This window comes from Ruditapes philippinarum, unplaced genomic scaffold (assembly GCF_026571515.1).
Source record: "Ruditapes philippinarum isolate M1 unplaced genomic scaffold, ASM2657151v2 ctg17938_1_1_1_1, whole genome shotgun sequence".
In the NCBI taxonomy this organism is placed as follows: Eukaryota; Metazoa; Mollusca; class Bivalvia; order Venerida; family Veneridae; genus Ruditapes; species Ruditapes philippinarum.
Genome location: NW_026853662.1, coordinates 4,901 through 17,076, shown reverse-complemented (window position 1 = coordinate 17,076; position 12,176 = coordinate 4,901). Strand labels below are relative to the sequence as shown.

The 12,176-nt window shown below is 32.0% G+C and overlaps 1 protein-coding gene across 1 annotated transcript; it reads left to right on the top strand.

Annotated features, from left to right (window-relative positions):
- Nucleotides 1–231: 231 nt before the first annotated feature.
- Nucleotides 232–2,287, top strand: LOC132737480 (apolipophorins-like; the record flags this gene model as incomplete). The annotated part of the gene is given in 4 exon segments (XM_060724774.1): nt 232–419; nt 679–1,012; nt 1,190–1,386; nt 1,666–2,287. Coding segments are annotated over 4 exon segments (1,016 nt in total), but the record flags the coding sequence as incomplete, so codon positions are not given.
- Nucleotides 2,288–12,176: the final 9,889 nt, after the last annotated feature.

The window sequence follows — 12,176 nt, the reverse complement described above, 5'->3', positions numbered from 1 at the left end:
AGGAGATTCATTGTGAAACTGTCGTCTAGTTACTTAAATGTAATACATGTAGCAATACGTCGTGTCCAACATACATATTTTGAAGATGCAGAAGATCTGATAGCGAGAACGACAAATGATCTCATGTCAGTAACGTCAATGTCAATGTTTCAAATATTGAAAATTTATACACTTTGTTATCATATTCTGTAATATTTATATAGGTAAAAAATCTTCATAATATCTTTTTAGATCACGCATACAATTTGAGCAAACCGATGACCAAATCTATCAATGAAAAATACAATAACTACGTGCAATACATGAATCAAATAGACACTTCTAGAATGGCAGATGCTTACAACTCCGCCATTTATGGTGCACGTGACATCATCAACTCACAGTTATCACCTTTAAAGACAAATAGGGTTTATTATCAGGTAAATCATTACTTGTTTCTTATTAATGAATCATTTTCTGAGGAAAAATGAATAGAAACTTTGAAGAAATGCACTTGCGTTAAAAAGACATATGATAGTGTAAATATAAAGGACTATTTTAACAATGCTTAAGTGTACTTTTTATTTAAAATGTATTTCATTGTGAATTCAAAAATATTTAAACAAATGATCAAATAACAGTTAATAGAATTTTTATGCATATGCAAATGATATTTTAAAATTAAGATTTTTCTTACAGGGTTATAATGCATACAAATACTGGGAGATCCGGGAAAATACAGAAATGGTTGGAAAGGCTGTAGCTGAATGGGTGAAAGAAGAAATTGAAAAAGAACTATCTGATCTCAAAGCTTTCGTCTTGAATCTTATGAAAACCAAAGTTACAGTTTATGATCCCAGTAACGGAGAAATTCAAATGGAATTGCATCTCCCAGTTCCTCTTAAATCACTCGATGTGATTCCAAAAGTTGACATTGTTCCATTTGTAACCAGAGCAAAATCTTTCATTCCAAGCATGTCTTCGTTGTCAATGCCATCTACTGATATAACATCATGGCTTCCACCTTTCGATGGTAATTGAAATCTTTTAAGTAATGAGTAGATAATATTGTATAATTAGATTTTAAAAAAGTTGAACAATATATTGTTATTAAGACAATTTAGATTCACAGAAAAACAAAGAAATGTTCTACATGACATATTTTAGTTTACCTTTGCTTAATTCTAACATTTAAGTTATTCTTTTTCAGCCATGGCAACAATCGAGGGAAATAAAATTACAACATTTGATGGTGTGACATATGACCTTGACAACAGCTGTACATTTATGCTTGCTCGTGACTATGTCAATTCCAACTTCTCCGTAGTTCTCAACAGGAATGGCAACAACAAGACCATAGTTATCATCAATGGTCAAACTTCAATCAAAATATTCTCAAATGGAAAGGTATCATAATCATTTTATTACGCTTAGATGATACATTATCATATCATGGTTCATATTTTTTCTTTTCAAAATTGAAGATAGCTTATATATGCTTTTATACCCGCACCTGTAAATAACAAGTTAAAAAATATTGTTCAAGTTTTAAAATTATAAAATTTCTGCATTATAATCTATGAGAAAAGGTCGTGTTCTGCAAAATAATTTCATATAAATATCATAATATAGAAGTTCTAATGTAATTCAGGCAACATTTAAATAACTGTATGTATCTTTATTTAGGTAACAATTAACAACAAACAAATTGATCTTCCCGCTATTGTTAATGATGTATCACTTACATCCCTTGATGGTCACGTGTCTGTTAATGTTGCTGGACATCTGAATGTTGACTACTACCAGGACCTCGATACATACATGGTCAAATTAAACGGATACTATTACGGCAAAACCAACGGTCTTTTGGGCTCCTATGACAACGAACCATCTAATGATATGATGACGTCATTTGGAAAGGTCACAGACTCAGCTGAGAGATTCGCCAAGACCTGGGACGTCGGATCAGAACGATGCCGTTAAGACAAAAAACTTTTAAATGACCCCAACAAACGGACTCAAATGAGATAAAAAAAAATTGATTAAACTTGATTATATTTATTTGATTTATTTTCAAAAAACACTGATTCTAATAAGTTTCACAGTTTTCTAAACATTTCACAAGAACTATTTTAATATTTTTAAAAAGGTTATGTTTATGAACTATATGATGTATGTCAGCTTTTTACCACTGTGGTTATGATAAATGTACTCTCGGTATACAAACACGCTTCAAATAAAATTAAAAACAATAATGACTTACAACACTGTTTATGAAATCAACTCAATAAAACCATTCAAAAGCATATACTTTCGTTCATTTTGATTTTATTTGATTTTATTCTGAATAAGAAATGTAGACAGGTATGAGATATGCCTGTTTGTAACAAGTATAGCCATGTAGATAGGTATATGTATATATATATAGGTTTGTGAAAAATATTTGCATCTACAAAATACCTTTCAAAAACACTGGATCCCAAGGATACAAGAACGTGGAAAAAAACAATAAATTAGGAGAAAATAAACTGAGAGCATCTTTATTACTTTCACCTTATCGTAAATTTCCACTTCATATAACATCACACTGTTTGGAACTTGCATTTTCTTACATCATACTTTTAGTAATAAAAACACAAAACGCCCTAATATGTGAAGTTTAATATATATATTTTTTTTTAAAAAAGCATAGTTTTATAGATATATTTAACCGAGTTTATGCCATATTGACCACAGGCTATATTTTCTTTTGTTAAGTACTACACAATGACCATTCAATAACGGTCTATTCATAATCGATGTAATTTTATCACCTTTCTAGCGACTGTGTTTCAGTTCAATTTTTGATACTATACAGTGCACACGTATTGAGATTTTGTGCTCTATTGTGTGCACATTATACATGTAATACACCCCTGATGAAGGCATAATACGCCGAAAGTGCTTGGGTATTTATAATTTAGCACTGTATGAAATTTATATATATATCAAAAAATATGTCAAAAACGCATTACATATTTCATGATATTATATATGTGAAAATCAATCTAAACTATATTTATTTAAACAATAAAAAAGTCGTTTAGTAACTATATAAGAGAAAACGCCATAATATACCTACTTTCTTTTTTGCGTGATAAACATTAATAATCCTATTAGAGTTTTTTTACAAGAGTTGTATAACTTTATTGGCAATAAATAGGAACCGTTTCAATCTTAATTTTGTTTAAGCTGACTAGAAAAATCTTCATAAGCAAATAGAATACAGATGAACAGAATCCCTAGAACGCCCAACAAGACAAAACTGTTCAAGATAATGAATCAAGTCAAGATAATGAATTAACTTGTGTGTACGACTTTTGTCATTGAAATAAAACATCATGAAATGCATAAACCACTGTGAAAACGGCAAAGGACTTCATGTCAGTGGTGTTAAATCAATGTGATAATAATTTTTTCTTCCAGCTTCTATCACATTTTGTAAAATAAACCTAGACCACAAATACAATTTGAAAAAAACTTACAAAATTTTTATCAATGAAAAACACAATAACTACGTGTAGTACATGAACCAAGTAGATACTTCTAGAATGTCAGGTGCTTTCAACTTCGCCAATTACGGTGCTCGTGAATCAAACCTATAGTATAATTAAATTAAAAGTGATTTATCCTAGCTTAATTGTAAATTTCTTTTTACCTTCTTCGGTAGTGCATAAGTTGATAAAATGCATTTTTACGGCGCACGTACATAGTTTAGGTCATATGGTGTCGATATTTTTGCTTACCTTGCGTGCTACAAACATTAAGCAACACCAGGTCACCAGCTGGTGCTAAAAGATGCATAGACTCCAAAAAAATCGAAACCGTTTCGTCGCCGAAATCAAACAAGAAATCACAAGGACCCCGGCACAGTGTCGGGATGGTGTAAACATTATTTTTGAAAAGAGAAATCATACCTTTGAATGCTGAAATATACTAAAGAGACAATTCCAACGGGTTTAACATGCCAAATAGGCTAATTTTCATGAGTTCAACATAAATCTAGATTTCACATTCATTCTTAAGTAAAATATTTAAAGCTATATATCAAATCATAGCAAATTGTCAGCTCTAACTGTTGACTATAAATATAGTGTATTCTTTTGAATCGTTTTCTATAGAGCTGTCAATGAGTCACTGTAAAGAATGTTGACGATACATCGATATTGGATGCTAAATATCGGCGATGCACCTGTATATCGATAAATACTCTTAATTTATTGTTTATAATTCACAAATGATCTTAGTAAATACATGTTCTGTTCATACAAATACTTTGTGTCCTGTTTATAAATGTACTTTGCAAGATTTTTTTCTGACCATTTATTTTTCATCACTGAAATGAAATGTGTCCATATTGTAACAACAGTTTGTGTTGGACATGGCCGCTGCTTTTGTTTTTTGATGAATTTCCATAATTCATAGGTATTTAAATAATAAATCAAAATTATCGATTTTTTCAAATGTGTATCGCTTATTTATGGGGAAAAATATAAACCATACATCGATATCGTCTCTATCGATGACAGCTTTAGTTTTATACCAATAAATCGACGCATCAAATGTAATCTCGTTATTTTGACTGGTCGGACAAAATTGTGCACCTGGACGCAATTTCCAAACTGCTAATATAATATATTGCTATAAATCAATTAAATACATTTAAATAAACAGATTACGGTCGACAATTATTTTGATAACATTTGAACCAACAGATTCATAAATTTGAAAGTGAAAGTAGCGTTTATCTGTTTAACTTTAATGGTATCATGTGACCAATCTGGAAAAGATGATTCCATGGGCTGTTTAGACATAGCTAACTAGAGATGGAATCAAACATGTTGGGAAAAGAATAAATTGTTTTGGTGTTGAATTTTGTTGTAATTTTTGGCAATTAATAGAGGATATTGAATGAGTGTAGTTTAATACTAAATTTATTGAACTAGTTGAATAAAATCATATTATGCGAGCCTCTGGCGAGCATAATATTGTTTTATTCAACGAGTTCAATAAATTGAGTATTGAATCTACACGAATATAATATTCTATCTATCACATATATATAAAATAAGAACAGTAAACTGTTAAACTGAGTAATTTTTCAATCACGCGCCTATAGCGTAACCTAACATTAGTGCGCTTTAACGCTATGTTTCTATATATCACAAATGACGTCACGTCAAAGTGTTATTACACTAGTGTAATATCGTTTTCATTAAATGGCTTTATTACACTCCTGCGCAGCGGTTTATGTGATAAAAAGTTATAAAGAAATGATTACATCATATACATGTTTATTATAATATGATGAGAGCTATACCAGCCTACAAATTAACTAACCTGAAATACGATTCCAGATTTCGCAATCCCAGATCCCGGATTTTTCGCCCCATCATATAAGCCCAAAATACGTTCATAATACAATAAGTTTATTGATTATTATAATCAGTTGCCAAGTATTGGTGCAAATTATCATTCACAACAAACACGCATTTTTTCATATTTTCATATGATTCGAAGCAAATGGTACACTTTGTATTGGCTGAGAAAAAAAGCAATTTGGATACATAATGTTGTTTATTATATATACATAAACATTTGTTTTTGCTTTTTTGTCATTATATTAGTCATTACTAAATGTAGATGTAAACAGTTTCATTACATCTTTTATACACATTTGTACAAAAGAAACAAAATCCTTAGACAAGCGAAAATAAAAATTGTTGCAGGCTTTCATTAACGTCCCCAAAGCTCCGGCTTACGCAGATTTCAAGCAAGAAAATGTTGAAATTTTGAATTTTGAAATATCATTAAATATGTTCATACTAAGGTGATAACATTGAACATTCTACCTGATAGGTAAGTGTCATTTCATGATTAGAGGTGTATGGTTTCATTTTTAAAGTCCTATTCAAGAGAACATTTATAATAAACAAAATTAAAATAAGATGAAATAAAATGCAATTTAAAAAGGGGAGCAGAAGTAATGATACCGCATATTACAAGCAGACGTCAAAACACAAAATTTTCAAAATAAGACAACATACCCCAACGCCATTTATACAGCTTTCCAATAGGAATACTGGAACTACCCAACAAGAAAAATGTAGAAGAAAGTAAGATAGCAACATACACGTCAATTATATCTAGCTGAACGATCAGGGTATCTGATTGGATGTACGGGGCGACGTCCACACGCCACAAACGGCGCTGATGTGGCAAAAAAATATAAACTAAAATACATTGTGGGAAATAATAATGTTTTTCTTTGTTTACAAGAATGTTGACCTATGCGGATTATTTTTTGTGAAGTTAATATTGAAAATGCTAACAATCTCTGCCAATAAATTAAAACCTGTAGATGGAAGGACTATTATTTTGTGTGAGGTTAATATTGAAAATGCTAACAATCTCTGCCCATAGATCAAAACCTGTAGATAGAGGACTATTATTTTGTGTGAAGTTAATATTGAAAATGCTAACAATCTCTGCCCATAAAATAAAACCTGTAGATAGAAGGACTAAGAGAGTGTGTAAAATATGTGAATCAAACTTAATTTAAAATTTTGAAATACAAATATGTTAGAAAAGGATATATAGACAATTAATATTATGAATGTCAAATTGTTTCAATAATAAATGTTAAGATAAAAGACCGAGGTAAAGAAAATTTTCAGTTTCAAATTATTGACATAGGGAAAAAATTACTTTAAAAGTCAAAAGTCACTCACTCTTTTCTGAATCAACGATGAAAAGACTAATGGTAAAATCAATTTGCCGGGCATTCCATAGAATTTCAAAAAAAATATAAGAGAAACAAGTAAAGTCAATTACTATCGCTACAGTTGTTTCAAATTAAAAAGAATCTGATTTTGTTTCAATATAAAGCCACTTAAGCAAATGTTTATTTAATTGTCCTTTCAACTGGGCCAAAGTAGAACAGATTGTTATGGCTTTAATTTGTTTTCATGTTTTGATATTTTGCTTGTTTCATTTAACGCCTTTTCAGTCATATAGGCGGGTAGTTTCCTAACCATAGTTCCTGGAGAGTTACACCAGTACTAGACTACCTTCCTCCGTGCTAAACTACCAAAGCATCTCTTGGGGATCGAACCCACGCCAAAGACGTAACCCCTCGACCACGGAGGCGGTATACATGTATGTTAAAAAAAATGGAACATTGAAATTATTAAAAGTGTGGCAGAAGCTTGTTCAGATCAAATTTATTTTCAATATAATATAAAAGTCATCGGCTCTAATCCTTCGACCACGTAGGCGGTATATGTTAAAATAAAATGGAACATTGAAATTATGAAAAGTGCGGCAAAAGCTTGTTCAGATCAAATTTATTTTCAATATAATACACTAAAATAAATTGAAACCTATTCACAAGTCATCTGTTTGTTTTCAATCCCATTATTCTCTTGCCATTTATATGATAAAGAAAAAGTTTACATTCTTTACATTCATACCTTCGCGTATCTTGAACAAATTTAGGTACACAAATACACCTTCTGTTCACAAAACAGTGGATGGTCGAACTTGTTACGTATTATATCACATTGTGCGTAATATATTGGAAGATCAAGTTGCATATGAAATATTTGAGGGACATGTTTATGGTATGATACCAGTGAGATAAGATTAAGTAAAAATAAAAATTTAAAATAAAAATAAAAGCGGATGGGTCAATTCTCATCTCATTATTTCACTCACACGTGTTTTTAGAATGTGATTTTGACAAATATGGCGTAAGCTATATTTCACGCGCTATTTTTTCTACAAGTGAAGATTTAATGATTCGAGAAATAATAACTTAACTCTTGTACAAAACTTAGCCAGTTCATTTCACTTTGTCATACTTTATACTTAATTATATTTATACCTAAATTTAATTAACGACAAAACAGAAAGTGTTGCAGACTTGATTTGATCGATTCCGTTCAAGGAAAAGAGCAAAATATCATCCAGCACTTCCACACAGCTCCGGCTTAAGCAGAATTCAACATTTAAACACGAATATGTTGAACTTTTGAATTTAAAAACATCCGCAGATGTGTTCATTCGGTAATTATTATGGACCATTCCCTGAAAAAGCGGCGTATGGTCCCAAAAAAAACGATTGAGTATCCCGGACAGGGCAATAACGTCTATGAAATTGAACGTCACAATAACGATACCCTTTACATATATGTCTGATAATTATCTTTAAGTTTGAGATAAATAATGGTGTGTTAGTGATAATGATGTAACGCGTGAAAGATGTTGGTATGGTTATAACTTGTAGAATGCTGATTAAAAATCTGGAAAAAGTTGATCCTGTGGAAGCATTAATCATAACAAAATTACATGAAAATTCCTGGCTCGGTTTGATTGAGTCTGCACATGAGGGGAAAAATTAAAATAAAACATCCCTCAGGCCCGTTAGCACCGGCCCGAGCAGTACGCAATTTTCAACACTTAAAAATGCTGGAATCAATTATCCATTATGGACTAGAAAGACATAACAACACGGTTGTAAAGTTTACCCAAAGAGTCCATCATGACAGTAAATGTACGTCCTTCAACGATTCTATTTCTCTCTATTGTGCAATATGAAGACGTTGAATTGCACGAACAATCAAATACGTGACTTATATAACTGTTAAATATAAAGATATATTGAAGATTACATGCTGTTGAATAGACATGTGAACTGAACAGAAGGTGAAGCGAGCTGTAAAGAAAAAGTGCATTTGCATCGGTGATGATCAGATGGAGTCCTCCGCAATCGACATTTCTCCAACAATAACTGGTTACAAGTCTAGTGAATAGAAACATTAGACAATTGATTAAAAAATGCGACATTGCGATAGAAATGATTGATATAATTGTATGCATTCTAGCAAAACTATTTGAGGGTGATATGACGGTATTATTATAATTACAAGTATAAGCATTTCCAAAAATGCGTGGAATCGCCGTTCAGCCATTAATATAGAAATACGAGTATTATTTCATGTCTTGTCAAATACCTTTATTGTGTGTGGTCAAAATATAAAGCAAACAAAAATACTTGATGATATAAAAAATTTGTTCTGGGTCAGAATGTAGAAGGTATTGCCCATAAGAAAAATATCACAATAACTAAACGCGTAGTACAATTAGTTAGACTACATGCGCTACTAAATCAGTGCATCAATTGGCAAAAAAAAACAAGCTTCTGCGTAATTAACAATAGTTACTTGCTACACACTGTGAACATTCTTTAGTTCTATACTCTGTCGACTGCTTTGCGATTTTTTCTGAAACCTAACTAACCTGCTATATTATAGGTATGATGCAATAAAAACACTCAAAGTATTAAACTCGCCCGGGAAAAGCATCTTTACGTGCCAGTTTTGGAGAAAAACACAAATATACTCTTATTAAGACATTCTCTTATCAGAAATGACATGTGGCAAAAAAAATTGCAATTTGCTGTGTTTATCCTGCCTGGTACTGATTTCGTACATTAATAATGGTATTTTTCAGAATAAGTAACCCGACAAAACATGGTGGTTGAGCGAGTCCATTTAAGCATCCCTCATTGAAGTTTTTTGACGTCCATTTTGTTATCATGTGATATTGAATTATTCACTTTGATTGGCTAAAGGCAGGTGGTGTACAAGTAGAACTGTTCATATCTTGTTAATTGTATATATCGCCGTGCAGGAACGGCGATCATTATTATTTTTTTTTGTCGTTTTGGGATTCCGTTTTTCTCTATTTAACACTCTGTTTTCTGCCGGTACTGTTTAAGTATTAAAGGTTTTTCTATTGTTCTAATAGGTTCTTCCACTTCAAGTGACACATAATTTTAAACCAAAGATGCATTTATTTTGGTACTGTTTAGGTCGCACACTGTAAAGGTCATATAACGACTTTCCAGCTTTACTGATACCCCTTTACAGTACTTTATTTCAAGTACAAGCGGGCACCTGAAAAGAACCACCGACGTTCCGTAAGCTATCTGAATGGCTTCCTCACATGAAAGAATCAAAAGACCCTGGCGGGATTCAAACCTACAGCGATGAGGGGCAAGTGATTTGAAGTCAACGACCTTAACTTATGGCCATGGATGCCCCATTTAAAAGTACAATACCGTTTCTAGAGTTGAGTGTATACATCAATTGGAGATGCAAATGATTCAAAGTGATTTTATCTGTTTTATGCTGCTAATGTTGTGTGTTAAAGTATTATTTTTATATTAAACGTAAAACTTCAAACCTCTCAGAGTCAAATTATACAAACATGTCAATAGCATTCCTCATTATATTTGATGTACATATCCCATAACACATACAAGTAAAATCGTTTCCTGCGGTGAACATTTTAATGATATAAAAGATATTTCATTTAACTATTTTCAATATTTTTTTTTTTTGGGGGGGGGGGGAATAAATAAATGTTTGTATCAGGAATATAGTTGACAATAATCGATCAATATAGAATAAGGTCTTTGGAAACTGGTGACCGTTGAAGACCGGAGAAGGTCGAACATAAAACAATTATTTCTTTTTAAGAAAGTGATTAAATAGGCCTAGCATTTTATGAATAATTCCGAGCAAAAAATAAATAAAGTAAACACACAAGTTTACGCAGAAAATATCTCTCTATTTATTATGGCAGATGCCACTACGAATATTTTAATTTTGTAGATTTTCAGTTTAAACAATTTATTGTTTGTAAAATTTAAGATAGATATTAAAGAAACATTGATAATTTTCAAACACATCATTCAAGTAAAATAATTATAGAAAATTAGAAATATCACGTAATAGCTAGTTTTTTGTTCTCAATTAGGTATAATTCGGACTAATTCCCTACAGGTAAATCCGTAACGTAACGGCAAACGGTATTTAGCTGGGTTTTCGAAAAGGTCAATTAACCAATCATATACGGTTTACAGATCACATGCTCCTCCATGTACCGAAAACAGGTCACGTGCTCCTCCATGCCTCAAAAGTTAAACGCGTACCAATACCCTGCGGTCTCCAGACCGCAGGGAATAATACGGGCGTAAGTGATGTCTTACAAGAACAGGCTCAATAAAACCGTCAATTAATTGCTTTGATTTCATTGTTATTGAGGAATACTCCTTTTTTCATTTGTTTCTTACCTTTGACACGGTTTTAGTGTTAAATGCAGTTTAAAACGTTAAAATTAAACGAATGCATATAAAACAGGGCATGATATTGACAGACAATGCTTCCTTCCGTTTGACATTTTATTTTATTAAACATGGTAAAATATCAGAACAAAATCGAGAAAAACGGAATCCCTAGAGAACGCCCAAAACGTCTAAGTTTAAAAGTTCAAAAAGTAAGTGCGTCTTTCAATGAACGATTCTCTAACCTCCTTCAAATAAATTCAGCAGTTATGGACCACAGCTGTAAATTATCAAGCATGCATAGTGACGTTTGTGATAACATATATATCAGATGAAAACATGAATCGGTTCAATTCAATTACCTTTAATAGTTCTTATCTCTATTGTTCCCTTACACGGTATATGTCACAGGGTGAGAAAAATGTGCAGCCTGACCCCTAAACAGTTCTGAACTGTAACATATTCTTTAGGATTCGATGCATACTCAGTAAACCTGTGCATTAGTTAAGACATCAAAAGACAGAATTGTAGCGAAAACTTTCCAAAAGAAGTACTGTTAATGCCTGTGGGCCCCTAATAACTTAATCTAGAATGACTGCAATACTCTTAAACAACACTGGCATGTCTACTACAACGTAACACAATTATTTTAATGGTCAGCAATTTTTACACAGACATGGTCAAGAGTTCTTATACCAATTATAACAAAGATCAACAAGGCAAGGCGGAATTGAAAGAACGCAGTCTTCGACACAACCCAGCTACACTGGCAGGACACCCAAAAGGCAACGGATCAAAGAACGAAAAAAGGGCACAAGGTCGGGGAAAGGAAAAGAGGGATATGCCAATAATTGTTACAATAATCAATTTAATCTGGGAAATTACAAAAGTTACAGGGATAAGGGCTTTGTGTAAGGAAAAGAGGGGGACATCAAATGGGGATATACTAAATATTTACAGCTTGTGTACAGATTTCAGAGAAAGTTCAAATAGATACGACTATTACATGTACAGACAAAATAAATTC